The 14,113-nt window shown below is 40.1% G+C and overlaps 4 protein-coding genes across 7 annotated transcripts; 2 read left to right on the top strand and 2 right to left on the bottom strand.

The window, feature by feature from the left end:
• Positions 1 to 205: 205 nt before the first annotated feature.
• LOC137737103 (trihelix transcription factor GT-1-like) lies at positions 206 to 4,107 on the bottom strand. Of its 3 annotated transcripts, XM_068476476.1 has the most exons (6): positions 3,559 to 4,107; positions 1,756 to 1,794; positions 1,423 to 1,443; positions 1,151 to 1,282; positions 755 to 979; positions 206 to 617 (listed from the first exon to the last, which is right to left on the bottom strand). In XM_068476476.1, exons 1-6 carry the CDS (start codon positions 4,094 to 4,096, stop codon positions 415 to 417), a joined length of 1,158 nt encoding a protein of 385 aa, XP_068332577.1. In that variant the 5' UTR covers positions 4,097 to 4,107; the 3' UTR covers positions 206 to 414. The 3 variants fall into 3 exon arrangements, with proteins under 3 accessions (XP_068332577.1, XP_068332578.1, XP_068332579.1); XM_068476477.1 differs by lacking the exon at positions 1,423 to 1,443 and having other exon boundaries at positions 1,151 to 1,297; XM_068476478.1 differs by lacking the exon at positions 1,423 to 1,443.
• Positions 4,108 to 4,625: 518 nt separating this feature from the next.
• LOC137737104 (uncharacterized) lies at positions 4,626 to 6,470 on the top strand. 2 transcript variants are annotated; one of them, XM_068476479.1, is made up of 2 exons: positions 4,626 to 4,772; positions 5,303 to 6,470. In XM_068476479.1, exons 1-2 carry the CDS (start codon positions 4,628 to 4,630, stop codon positions 6,313 to 6,315), a joined length of 1,158 nt encoding a protein of 385 aa, XP_068332580.1. In that variant the 5' UTR covers positions 4,626 to 4,627; the 3' UTR covers positions 6,316 to 6,470. The 2 variants fall into 2 exon arrangements, with proteins under 2 accessions (XP_068332580.1, XP_068332581.1); XM_068476480.1 differs by having other exon boundaries at positions 4,648 to 4,772; positions 5,310 to 6,470.
• Positions 6,471 to 7,229: 759 nt separating this feature from the next.
• Positions 7,230 to 7,631, top strand: LOC137736599 (uncharacterized). Its single transcript, XM_068475838.1, has one exon. The coding sequence runs from the start codon at positions 7,310 to 7,312 to the stop codon at positions 7,493 to 7,495; it is 186 nt and encodes a 61-aa protein (XP_068331939.1). The 5' UTR covers positions 7,230 to 7,309; the 3' UTR covers positions 7,496 to 7,631.
• Positions 7,632 to 9,027: 1,396 nt separating this feature from the next.
• On the bottom strand, positions 9,028 to 12,797 carry LOC137737631 (F-box protein SKIP14-like). The gene is made up of 2 exons (XM_068477168.1): positions 10,980 to 12,797; positions 9,028 to 10,746 (listed from the first exon to the last, which is right to left on the bottom strand). The coding sequence occupies exons 1-2, from the start codon at positions 11,913 to 11,915 to the stop codon at positions 10,192 to 10,194; spliced, it is 1,491 nt and encodes a 496-aa protein (XP_068333269.1). The 5' UTR covers positions 11,916 to 12,797; the 3' UTR covers positions 9,028 to 10,191.
• Between the last annotated feature and the right edge of the window lie 1,316 nt (positions 12,798 to 14,113).

Genomic DNA, 14,113 nt, shown 5'->3' with positions numbered 1-14,113 from the left:
GAGTGACCACCAATAAGGAAAAATAAGACCACTCATACTAGTCGGTCGGAAAATTGGATTAACAGAAAATTAAAAGTTTAGGAGCCGTTTAATAACCAAAAAATGAATTAACTGAAAATGAAATGATTAGCAAAAGGCACCTTGACTTGTCAAAAAAATAAAAAAAGATAAGCAGAAGAACCATAAGGCATAAATGAAATGAAAATGAAAGGAGGTAATGATGTGTAGAAGGGTAGAAACTTGTTTGTAACTTCAAACGTATATAATTACAAACAGCAGAGGCCACTGTGCAAAAGATAAAATCGTCTTTGATCTACCACAATACACAATGTGCAGCACTGAACAGAAAAAGGATCCATAAACTATCCACTACTACATTGAGAAGGGAACATTACAAGGGGACGTCTGGTACCCTCAACTCATACCGCGGTATATTGCACCCGGGCGAAGATCATCCATATTTTCAATATTTCTGTACCCATCAAACTCCCTCAGACACGACCACCCCCTGCGGGACAGAAACTCGCGATAATCTTCTTCTGTGTAGAATAGCTTCTCCTCTGTATGTACTGGTATGTGGTCCGACTCGTCATAGAGGCACACTTTGATGGCCACCCCTGAAATTAGGACTTTAGCATCAAGTTTTCATTATGAAAGTGGGGGACCAAACGAAAATATAATTTTCAACCATTTTTTCATTTAGCCGATGGCTAAGTAACATTTAAATTCATTATGGTTGATATGTAACCTATACCTTCATCAAGATGAAGAGTGTAATTCCCGAGAGGCATGTCCCTGTCAAGACTTCGGACTATCTGGTCTTCATCCTCCAACCAGAAGGAGCGTTTTGTTCTCAACCTAAAAGCAGACTTAATTGCATCCTTAATGGCATCTGCGGAGCCATCGATACCAATCCTTCTAGTATAATCACCCCAAGTGACTAATATGACTCTACCACTATATGCTTGACCCTCCCCACCTGCCAAAAAAGAAAAAAAGAAACAAAAAGAATTTGAAATAAATGAAGTATTGACAACATAATAATGAGATATCTTGCATGCTACTCATCCGCAAAAAAAGGGTTGGAGCATAAACACATATAACAAGACGCCTGTTGAGCAAATTTCACAACTTCAATTAATATACTTACCATTTCCAGGGGTTTCTCTCCAATTCCATGGTGGAACTCCACCTGGCGTAACTGCATCAGCTGCAGTGATGGCAAGAGGGTGACCATCGTGATCCAAACGTCTTTCAAGATTGAGTGTTGGCCTGCCACTAGCTGCACACCAAGGAACTTAAAAAGAGAGGATAGATGTCTCTTTGAAAAGAAAAAATGACTTGGGAAAAATATGATATATAGAAGCAGAACATAGGACATGAAACACGCATAGAAGTTAATATGCTCCAATTTTGCCTTACAAAGTGAAGAACTCATCATTTCTGGCCAAAACGAAAAGAAAAAACAGAAATCAGCGTTGACAATAAAAAAGAAGAAAAAAGCTTAGTCACTGGTCATTGAATCTTGAATGCCATCTAGTATGCTAGTATTATCCAACATGAGCCATGAGATGAGCTATTTGAGATGGTTGTACCTGAATAACCTTAACGAACTGATCATTCCCCAAGAGATAAGTAATCATAATTTCTTAGAGTGATCAAGAGTTATCAGACTAGCCAGTAATTAGGTGATGAAACAATATAAACACCCACCAGAATACTAAAACTCAGATTAAATTAAATTAATTAATATACCTTCAACAGGTGCAAAAGAAATGCTTGCATCTTCAATACCTACATGATCAGAAAATCAGTCAAATGGATTTTCAACTACATAGACAATGGAAAGGTGCGGAAAGAAGAAGTCATTTATGTTGCAAAATTTTCACCCGTATGAACTAGTTATAACATTTCACCCCTAAATCCAAGTCCAACTAGGTGATGCAATAGCAGAACTTTCAAAAGAAAAGACTAAAGAGCACAAGGCACTACCCAAGTGAAGGAAAAGAACAGTAATGAGTTGTGCAATCCCCCATGCAGCACTTGATGCATAAGGAACAGAGACGGAACATGGGCAAGGATCACCTGAGCTGCAGTGCTCCCCAAATTAGGACAAGAAAAGGAAAAAAAAAATGAAAACCTATAAGAACCAGCCCAGCCCATTCCTAACTTTCCCCCACCCCACAAGGTAAGGTCACACAGCCCACCCCAAATTGCAAGGCCGCTTAAAACAGCGCAACTCAACGGATAAGTCCCCCCATTGTCCGTTTACAAAAGTTATGCATTTCTTGCAACTTCACAACGTGTCTTTATTTGATAAAGTCTTTAGAACGCACTATAGAAAATGTAACATCTGAAGTTGATGTCAGTGGATATCGTCACAGGAAATGGTGTTTTATACAGCCTACAATGTCTCAGGACAGAAGCCATAGTACCATGAAGTCGGAAAAAAACAACCAAGACACAGAAAAATAATTAGACATGAAAATTTTCCTTGTATATAAGATTTGTTTTGTACGAAGCAGCGCCTTCAATACTTTACTAAATACTACACAACGTCTCATGCGCGTCAACATGCTTTGAAACCCAGCATACGACACCTCTATAATCAACAATGATAAGAAAAAGGACAAATTCAATGCGTTGCCACAATAAGCCAATACCTTATCCATGTTTTATAATACAAAGCAAATGCAAACAGAGTACATTTCCAAACTAGGGCACAAGAAAACCCAAACATTCTTTCTTGCTTCTAGCCTCATATTTCTGTTCATTTACGTAAAGCACAAGATTGTTGGGAAGCAATCATATTAAGTGAGTTTCCGTTCTCAACATAAGTCTCAACCAAGAACAAAATGACTTTTGAGTTTGACTAGGTCACACTAATCTGTTAATTCCCCTCCACTGGTTTATTAGATGTGCAATCTCATAGCCAAAACTGCAAAATACATCCAGACTGCATATTAAGCGTCATGAACCTCAGCCTCACCCAACCCAGTATTCCAGATCGCAATCAAGTGGTGTGCAACATACTCAAAACTAACTTACCACACAGTCCGTTCCGATAAATAACATCAAATCACATCATGATTTTCATATCTTGTATTTATCGTTAGCCATCACACCCAGATGCGCATGCAGAATTATCATATCTATGTCTTAGAGAGCAATTATTGCAGGAACTACTCAATTCATCTAAAGTTTGAAGACGATGACTTAACTACGGTCATACTCCACATTACTAATTATAGCCATTTCCATAGACATAAACATTTCTAAATTGAAACAATAAATGAAACCCTCTAAATTTATTTTCTAACAGATTAATAATGTACCAAATTCAGAGAAACACGAAGCACTTACACAAATGGAAAAACTACAGAAAACCAACATATACATAAAAGGGAAGACAACCAATCCCAACCCCTCTAATTTAAGAATTTTCTTCAAAACACTAAAAATTTCAGCTCAAGTTTAACAACCCCACTTCGAATTCGAACATAAATATTCAGACAGCAACCTGAAAATTCAGAAAAAAATGAAAGAAAAACTCGATACCTTTATCCGAAAATTGCACGAAAGAATCGACCTTTGGGAGAGTGGGGCTTTTGTAGTGCGGATTCTTGCTTCTCTGCTTCAAAATCTCCTCAATCTCCTTGTAATACGACATCTTTGCAGACCCACTTCCCCTATCATGGTGCTTAGCCTTCTTGAACTCCTTCAGCAAGTTCCTCCACTTGTCGGTGCACATCGTCGGCGACCGATCGAACCCTTTTTCCCTCATCTTCGCCGAAATCTGCTCCCACAAGTGCTTGTTCGACTTGGAGGTGTTGAACAAGCTGTCCATCTCGCGGCGGAGGGCTATTAAGCTACGGGTCTCGTCTTGCACCCAAGTCTCAGCTCGCTTCTTCGGCGCCCTCACTTCGTGGTCCTCCCCGCTGCTGTCCCCCATCAGCATCTGCTGCGGCGGCGGTGGGTGGAGATGAGCTTGAGATTGAGATTGGGAGAGTTCCTCGTTTGAAACGACCACCTCCATCATCATGTCCCGACTGCCCTTGTAGAAATCGATTGGTTGAGGCTTCTCCAACAAGTACATGCCGTGGGTGTGGAAATTAAAGGGGAGAGAGTTATGACTGTGGGTCCGATTCCGACTCAGACAGATAGTGGGGAGAAGGAGAAGAAGAAAGTGAAGTACTTATCAGCAGCAGAACTAACCCATTTTTGTTACTTTTTGCAGTCGGTGAGTTTTGGGGTTCTCTCAGCTCAGAGACAGAGAGAGCTCTCTAGAGAGAGAAAGTAGAGAGAAGCTACAGAGAGGGGAGGAAAGTGCTTGAATTTAAAGCTTTTGTCTTTTGATTAGCGAAGAAAGAAGAAAGAGTTCAGCGCTCTCTCCTCTCTCCTCTCTCTCTCCGGTTAACGAGCTACTCAAAGTTCCGAACTTTAATCGCTGCGTTTGCAGCCGCTTTTCGTAAAACGACGTCGTTAACAGACAGGTAAAAATACGTGGCGTCTTGGATTTTGGAAAAATGTTATCATCTAGACTGCTACCCGCCCTAAGATCTTCTTCTCTCTCTAAAATTTTGCCGGAAACAAAACCCTAAAAATGATTGCCGGAAATTTGTGAGAGATGAAGCTCATCCAAGTCTCTGCCGCTCGGTCCAGAGCTTCTCTGTATTTTCTCCATGGAGGAGTGACCTCTCGGACTCCCAAGCCACGCCCAGCTTCCTTTGCAGCTCCCAAAGTCGGAGCCTTTAGTCCGAGCCGTCTCTCAGGTATTAAATCAAACACCTTCGGTGCAATATGTTTTTTTTTATCTCCCTCTTGTTCGAATTAAGGACTGTTAATCATGTGGGGTTTGTCTCTGAAATCGAATTGGGAGATTGGGGGAGGAAGTTGAGCTTTGTGGGTTTTCTACTTTCTTTTCCTCGGTAGCATTACTTGTATTTAGAGTAAGCATTCGTCCTTTGATTTTCTTGTTTTCGAATGTTTCGCATTTCGAATACCGTGAATGGAAAGATGCATTAAGTAGGAAGGATCGAATATTTAGTTCCTTCTCTGATAGAAGGATCAATGCTTGTCGTGAAGGAGGAACAATAGAATATGCTTCGCTTTCAGTTTTTTGTTTATGAAGGAGAAGTTTACTGCCTGGTTGTGTAATGTTAATGTGCCGAAGAAACCTATTTTGCGTTGTTTCTGATGAATTTTGTGTGTTGATTTTGTAAATCAATGCCGCAATGTTTTCGTGTCAAATGTTGATAAAAATATCCATTCAAGAAGTTTCTTCAACTAAACTTTCAAGCAGTGTGTAGCTTTTGCAGGACCCTTCAACGAAACAAAGTAGCTATGGATGGCATTGTCAGATCAGCAACAAGTAATGCCTATTGCTCCATGTTCTGCAGATCTCTCCATAAAGCAGTAGGATTGCTATCCTCAAGAAAGATATGGTTTAGGAAAGAGATTTTGAGACCTTTTTCCACATGCACCGAACCACTGATCTCTCCAATTTCCCCTCTTATCATTCGTCGCCCCCCATCATCGCTAGTGCTAGCCACCCGGCTTTCACCATCTGATGCTCCCCAGCGATCAGAGGAGTGGTTTGCCCTACGCAAGGATAAGCTGACCACAAGCACCTTCAGCACCGCCTTGGGATTTTGGAAGGGGACCCGCCGGCCAGAGCTCTGGCATGAGAAGGTATTTGAATCCGAGAAACAAATTGTGGAAGCTTCTAAGAGAGCCATGGAGTGGGGCATGCTCAATGAAGAAGTGGCCATTGAAAAGTACAAAAGCATCACAGGTCGCGAAGTGAGTTCATATGGATTTGCTACCCACGCAGATGAGCGATATGGTTGGATTGGTGCCTCCCCTGACGGTCTTCTTGAGGGTCTTATTGATTGCTATCAAGGCGGTGGGATACTGGAAGTGAAGTGTCCGTACAACAAGGGCAAGCCTGACAAGGCTCTTCCCTGGTCAACCATGCCTTTCTATTACATGCCTCAGGTGCAGGGCCAAATGGAGGTAATGGACAGAGAGTGGGTTGATCTGTACTGCTGGACACCGAATGGAAGCACAATATTTCGCGTGTGCAGGGACCGGAGTTACTGGAACTTGATGCATGGAATTTTACGGGAATTCTGGTGGGAAAATGTGGTTCCGGCGAGGGAGGCTCTATTGCTGGGGAAAGAAGAAGAAGCCAAGAAATATATTCCGACTTCTACACACAAGCAAACAGGGCTTGCCATTGTCAAAAGCCTGAAGCTTGCCAGCGAGTCTAAGCTGTTGTGCAGAGAAATTGCAGGTCATGTCGAATTTTTCTAGACGATAGGTTCAAGTCAAGGGACGAGGGAAATTGATCCTTATTTTGTTTCCCTTACCTTTGATGCTTTAAATTGTAATCCTACGGTTCACGATTTCATTAGTCAATTGTATTGCATCTCATGGTGTATTTATATAGTTCGATTATTTCTGGTTCATTAGATACTTTTGGTCTCCAATATCTGACTCTGTCCTGCAACTTGATCAGCCAGAAAACCATACTGGTAGAACCTGAGGATGAAATTATCGATGCTCATACTCATGGACATTTCGGGTGCTACATCATCAATATGTACTTGATCGACTTTTAATTTTGACCGAATTAGAGATTTTAACAACGACAACAGTTTATTTGTTTTGGATGAATACCTTCACCAGTCAAGAACTTTCCTCCATTTCTGTCGGGAACATCGGAATCGTGCATATCTCAGCGAGATTATGGAAATACCGACGACATTGGAGAAGAAATGGCTTTCTAAGATGAGAAAAATACCATTCTCCAAAACAGGCATTGTCTGAAAGGCTTAGCATGGATTTAGATTTTGGAGTTTTGACTTGACTGCTCGTTGCCTACTGCTAGACTCGGTCAACTGCAGTTGATAGAAATGTCAAAATCTTGCGTGTAACCAATTGTTAATGTTCGTTATATATCTTTGGCATCACGTGAATTCCGACAAAAGAAAACAAGTGTATTACTAACTACTTTAGTCCAATAAGGAACGTGACCGAATTAAGGATAATCGAGTTGGTTCGAGAAATATCAAGTTGCATAATAAGCAAAAGACCGTTGGACAAATTTCTAAACTTGTTCATCAAACATAACGAACTTCGGCCAAACAATTTTCCCTTCGATTAAATTAAAGGAAAAAACAGCACTGGATTAAAATAAGCAAACTAACCCTTTTGCAACAAATTGCCAAAGCTCTGTCGCTAAAAGAAGTTTTTAACCTCGGAAAAGAAGAACACAAGGGGAAGAAAAGAAAAAAAGAAGAGGACAATGGATTCTGGTCTGTCCTGGGCTGATCAATGGGACAACAACCCCGACCCGCCGCCATCGGGATCATCCGACAAGGATAAGAAGAAGGGCAAGGATGGATCGAAGAGCAGCTTCGGAAAGGCGATTTTGAGCTTCAAGTGGGTGGAGAAGCTCAAGAAGAAAACTCAGAAAGAAGATGGGCAATAAAACACTACACTGTTGAACAACGTAGCTTCTTCCAGCATTATATATTGTCACTAACCAGTTAATCCCATTTGTCTTCATATTTTCTGTTGAAAAAAATGGTTTAATAATAAAAAAAATCAATTAATTTTCTCGTTTTTCTTAGCTAATTTACAATCAATGTTATTGCTTTTTGTAAATTAAAATGGAACATCATGAAAATGAAGTAACGTATAACCGGTATGTTACCATAGAGGTATATCAATTAATCACGTATTGTCTTGCATTTTAATTTTCCAACATGATTTGCTTGAGATATCATCACATGAGCATCTCGTTGCTTGAATATTGATTGTCGTAAGCAGTCGTGTCCGTGACAGACTCATGGATCCGTCTCTGTTGCCAACAAGAAGTAAAATGTGCAGCAAAAATGGATGTCTTTCTTCGTTTCTAAGCGAATATTTCAGTTAGCCCCACGCAAGAAATGTGAGCGTATATATGATCAATGTCGTGTTGAGTTGGACCACGCATGTATGGCGAGAGAAACATCCTTGCGCATGAGATGACAACGTTACGGTAACAATGTTTCAAGTCAATCATGCGCTATCATGTGAGAAAAATTAATTTTATCCGCATCATCGACGTAATTCTATATGTATGAAAGAGCCATAAAAAAGGTGAATAATCTTTTTCTTAGACCTAGAGCATCTCTAATAGGAGATGTAGAATGCCAATGTTTGAACACTTTACATTTCTGGTTGGATGGAAAGCTCTCCAATAAACGGAATGTAAAATACACATTTTGGCCAAAAAATGTACATATACATCTTTCAAAGGTAGGCCCCAATAATTATAGCAAAAAAAAAAAAGATCTCAAATTTACATACACTGCGTTGAGGTAGAACTCATGTTTACATATCTTGAAAATATAAAATAAAATATAAATGTGATCACATCTTTAGAAATTTACAACTTTCCGTTTGAAGATGCTCATACATAACCAAAACACACTTCTTCCTTGCCTCCACTTCGAGGAAGAGTAGGAGCTAAGCCAACTTTTGAAGGGTCGGCTTTGTAAGTAAGAAGCATGTTTTTTTTTTTGGATAATACTAGAGAGACTAAATTTATAGATAAAATTTATTAGCTACATGATGTCTCACTAATAGGAATGAGTATGTTTATCAGTATTCAGGTAATAATCCAATCATCAATTTACATATAATTTAGTTTACACAATTTTGTTTACAAATTTAGTCTTCTTAGCATTACCCTTTTTATGTTTCTGTGTAGTATTTGCAAATCTTCGTGAAGCTGGTAAGTTCTCCATCTCACAAATCCGTAGCCAAGTTGACTAGTGCAGTCTACTTCTGTCCCAACTTCACAAATCCGTAGCCAAATTGACTAGAGCAGTCTACTTCTGTCCCAACTTCGACAGGGACAACATTGTTACAAAACATGATCAAAAGATCAACAATTGAAAGGATTGTGGCCTCAACGATCAACGTACGTGCCAATGGATAAAAATGTATAAGATGAAAGAACATGTGGGAAAATCGTAAGAAAAAGAGAATAATACAACCAAGGAAAGTGGAAAATAGAGAATACACATAGCAAGAGCAATAGCTTTGCCCACTTTTACATAAAACCATAACTTGATTGAGAAAGTACATTTTATAACATTCGCTTCGACCGAAAAGAAGCTGATAACTTTGTGCTCAATGCACACACGAAAGATAACATAGATTGAAGTTGCCATAAATCGTAACTGAGACAGACGAAAGTCGTCCTCCAAAGCAAGAACAACGTACCAGCACGGCCTTGTATGGACAACGCACAAGCCCGTCTCTTATTAACAACGTACATGCCCCGTCTTTAATGAACAACATTGTTTCCAGTGGAAGGAAACAATCGTAGCTTCATTCTTGACTAAACAAGAACGAATCTGTGGAGTGGCATTATATATGACAATGAAGGAAAATCAGTACAGTATATAAAGCCAGGTAGAGGATCCAGTCCTGCTCAGGGCTTCATCACAAATAGCAGGTCACAGATGAGCATGCTACTGCAGCAGCAATCTTCGAAACATAAACTGCTGCACAACTGGAAAAAATGAACAACGTAACTCCTCTTCACGCTTCAAACACTCCACAAGTAACCGACGACCGCTTCCATGCGCCAGCATAGAGTTCACGGAGCACAATGGATGAGTTACAACAAATAAGTTACCTTTCCACTTTGCTCTCTACTAGTAGTAGTTCCCTGCTGTTGACTGCTCTGGTAGGCTACCTCGCATCGTGGTCAGATGCTAACGGACTTCATACATAATATTCAAAGGCAAATGAACATACTCCTCGTAGAACATTTATTCATGCAGAACCAACTAACGGAATCACCAGAACAAAATTCCCCGCCGTGGACAGTGGATGCAGAACTTTGTTAACAATCTCCTTCACTCCTAAAATTTCCATCTCTTTTGTTTTTATTTTTTTACATTTTTTTTTTCTATTCATCACGACATACTAGCAGTGGGCTCGGAGCCCCAGATGAGATACAAACCGCCAAAGCTGAAGTCAACCAATAGACTAAACCCAACAAAGCCAGCTGACCAAGCGGTATGCAACAAAGGAACCATAATCTTAAACTGATTGGATACCTTAGTAACCCCTTGTAATTTACTCATCCATAATAAGAAACCAGCAGATCTACAGGACCAACAGGACCTAGCCATGCCGACCAAAGGTATCATTCCGTTCATGGAGAACAAAAGGTTTGGATGGACCGTATGTTCCATCCTGTGTCTCTTGAGACTCAAGTAGCTGCTTCCAACAATCTGAGCAAAGCAACTCCAAACAAAATGTTTCCTCATATTCACAATCATTAACGCACCGACCACACTGAATACACCTCCCTATGCAAAGTGTGCAGGCCCTGCATACCTGAGTTGGATGTTCTTTCCTTTGACAAGCCTCGGCAGGGCAATCATAGACAAGCCTCAGGTTCTGGCATCTAGGACACATTTCAATATCAATGTCGCTATCATCATCAGAGGGCAGGTAAAAGTTCCCTCTGTGATAAAAGTGTGGCTTGCGTGGATTAGGCTGCATCTGACTGTCAGTTCGCAACAAGAACTTCAATTCTTCAAAATGCTTCTGTGTCACACCATATAGTCCACCAATTCGTAAATGCCTCACACCTTGTGCACCCTTAGAATTGAAAGCCTTTAAGCTATTCACGATGCCCTCAATACTGAGTCTAGTACATCCAGGCACGCTCAACTGCACAAATAAAGGGAACATTTAAATGAAGTTAATGAACATGAAAAACAATCAAATTTTTCTTCACTAGAGTTAACTCTGAGCACAAGTCAAAGAAATTTAAGGTAAACAAGTAATAACCATGAATGGTGGTGCAGAGATATACTTCTTGTAAAGAGACAATAATAAATAAAAAAAATTGAAGGAAAAAACGTAGCAACAGTCGAGATAAAATCCAGAAGCCAAAAACTAACCTTGGTTAGCCTGGGATTACTTTCAAGCACACGCTTCAGACCATCATCAGTGATCCTTGGGCACTCCACTAGGCTCAAGCTCTGCAGATTTCCTTGAGCCCGATCGGTTAATTGCAAGAGAACATCATCGGTAATCTTCTCATTCAGCGGTTGATCTATGTGAATATTTCTCCACAAAAGGGGGTCACCGCGAACTGTAGAATGGAGAGATCTGCAAGTACCTTCTACATGAAGAAGATCCTGCACCCCCAGATAACTAAGGGCAAACATCATCGCCCCATGAGGAGCTCCTCCATCACTGCCAGCACAAATCCCATAGTCATGCTGGACTTCTACATTTTGCTGATTGGAAAAACCACAACTTCCATTGCCCAAATTCAGAACGTCAGCGACTGGACATGCTGATCCAAAATCGCTGTGTAAGGGCGCATCACCAACTCCCTTCTCTTTTGAGCACCCACCGAATCCACTTGCTACATTAGCCTTGTGATCGACCCCAATTTTCCCAGGGAATGCCTGAAACCTCATAGCATTATTCCAGATAAAATTCAATCCCGCGAAAAGTTCATAGTTATCATTACTTGTCCCCACCTCATCCCTTCTGTAACCACCATAGTCCACTTCCAAATCCTCAAGCCAGCCCGTGATAGCCGTAAACGTGGTACTTATATCCATGCCAAAAGGGTCCGAAGGCAATAGATCAAGAATGTCATTCGAAACTGGATCCTGTGAGCAACCCCTATCACATCTATCTCTTCCATAATCAAAGCAATCATCCACTTCCCGGTTTGAATGCCAAGGCCTACCGAAACCATCTCCATTCCTCTCAGGTATACCCTCCACGAGGTACCCATTGGCAATCCTCATTGGAGAAACCAAATTGTCCTCAGACAGATGCCCCGGAAAGATTGGTCGATAAGAAAAATTCAAAGCCATTGAATATACACCCCGACCAAATTTCTCTCTACATAAGTCTATACACAAACCCTAGATTTTTGAACCCTTTTTCTCTCTCTTTTTTTTTTTTTTCGATTAACCAAGTAAGTGTGGGAAAAAATAGAAAAATATGTAACAAGGGGAAGGAAGATCTAACAAGAAAACCCTCAATTTCTGATGGCAAACTAAAACGACGCCCAAAAATTTCACAGAGTCTCTTGCAAATAACCTAAAATCAGCTGGAATGGAAACGAAAAAACCAACGCCGTAACCTATTTATCTACAGAGATAAGAATCAAAGAATTTAACTTTTTTTGGGGGGGTTTTTTATTCGACTAACCTAGGGTTTGTACGAAACGACAAAAAAACAGATACCCAATACAGAACGGATCAAAGAAACAAAGTTTCGATAAATTGGAAGGAGAAACTGATAATTCGGGGGATACCCAAATGAAATCAAATCAGAAACGAATCGAAACAATGACCACGTACCCTAGTTTTTGCTCTGACGAACGCAATCGACAAACCAAAGCCGCCTCCTGGTACCGAACCCTCGCAGAAGAAGAAGAAGAAGGAGAAAAAGATATCAGCTTTCTGCTCGATTCGATTGAAATTCTAGGGCTTTCAGAACATTCTGCTCTTTCCCTGAGGTGGGGAATCGATCCGAACAGAGGACGAGCGCTTGTCGATCGAGTTCAGAGAGGGGAGAGAGAGAGAAGGAGAAACGCCGAGAAATTGAATAAACGTGTAGAAATAATAAAAAAAAAGAGGCGAGAAAAATATTAAGGGAAGAGAGAGAAAGTGAAGGGTGAGGGTGAATTGTCCAATTTAGGAGAGAGAGGGTGGGGAGAAGGACACGTGTCGGTAGTTGGAAAGAGTCACTGCTTCTTCGCAGTAAGATATGGCGGGAGGAGGAATCCTTGTTTCGCTCTGATTCCCAGGAGCCTCTCACCTTCACCCCCGCCCTCATCTCTCGCCATCTTTCAACTCTCTCACCCTCCAAATTAAATTAATTAATCTCTATTTTTTTTTATTAATAATTACACCTTGTATTTCAGGTTTTTTGCCAATTGGGTCTCCATTTTTTGAAATTGGACAAAAAGAAAATTTGGAATTACGAATTGTACGCTATAACTTAAGAAATTAATGGAAAATAAATAAGAACATTATCTAAGAAAAGTATACCCTTTAAACATAGAAAGATAACTCACGTAACACATTTTGGCATCTAGTTAAGCAATATATACTGAACAAATATTTCCGTATGAAAACAAAAATCACTTGATATTTTAACGAAATGAAAGCTCAGTGAAAATTACCATTTTCTTGATGTATTTTTTTTCCCTTTTAGTCTTAGTAAAATTCGTATTTAATGAAAACTATACTTTTTAAATATATAAACATATAACTCACATAACACACTTTAGCATCTAATTAAGCAATATACACTCAACAAATATTTTCATACGAAAACATAGATTACCTGATATTATCAACGAAACAAGAGCTCAGTGAGGATTACCATTTTCTTAATGCACTTTTTTACCCTTTTTGTCTTAGTAAAAATTGGATTTAGGTTTGGGTTTCCATTTGTGACCGTTTGACGTTGCACATCAGGTGGAGGGTAAATAAGTCATTGAGGATGAGAGGTTTTACTGTTTGGTACTTCGGTCGGTGAGCGTAAGTTGGAGGGAAGATAGGCCGTGTTTGGGTGTGTGCGTTGGTAGAGTTTCTTCCAACAGGATCCTCTCCGGATCTTTTGGTGAGGATCTTGAGAATCAGTGAATCGTATATCATATGATCAGTTTTTGTCAAATACTATTTGTGTTTAATTTTAAATAAAACTATTTAAAATAATTTCTAATCGTACGATATATAATGAACGGATAGAATTAACGGATTCTCAAAATCTGTACAAAGAGAATCCGACGATAATCCGAATTCTGTCTTTCTATTTGGGTTCTGCGTCCAAGCGGCCAAGTTGCTGGCGTGTCACACAGGGACCCACTTTTACGCGTGGTGGATTTAATTGGGCCTCGGTGGCTTTCAGCATTATCTATTAGGATAATCCGAACCCTACCCCTTTCCCAAGTTTTTCTTTTTCTTCTGTCAAAAGTTCAAAAACCCCTTGGGGAAGTTTATCCTTTCTCTTTTGTCCTAACACCTTTCACAAGGGAATTTACATTTTTACCCTTCTT

This window comes from Pyrus communis, chromosome 6 (genome assembly GCF_963583255.1).
Source record: "Pyrus communis chromosome 6, drPyrComm1.1, whole genome shotgun sequence".
NCBI lineage: Eukaryota > Viridiplantae > Streptophyta > Magnoliopsida > Rosales > Rosaceae > Pyrus > Pyrus communis.
The sequence above is the reverse complement of the archived record's forward strand: the minus strand, read 5'-3'. Positions and strand labels throughout refer to the sequence as shown.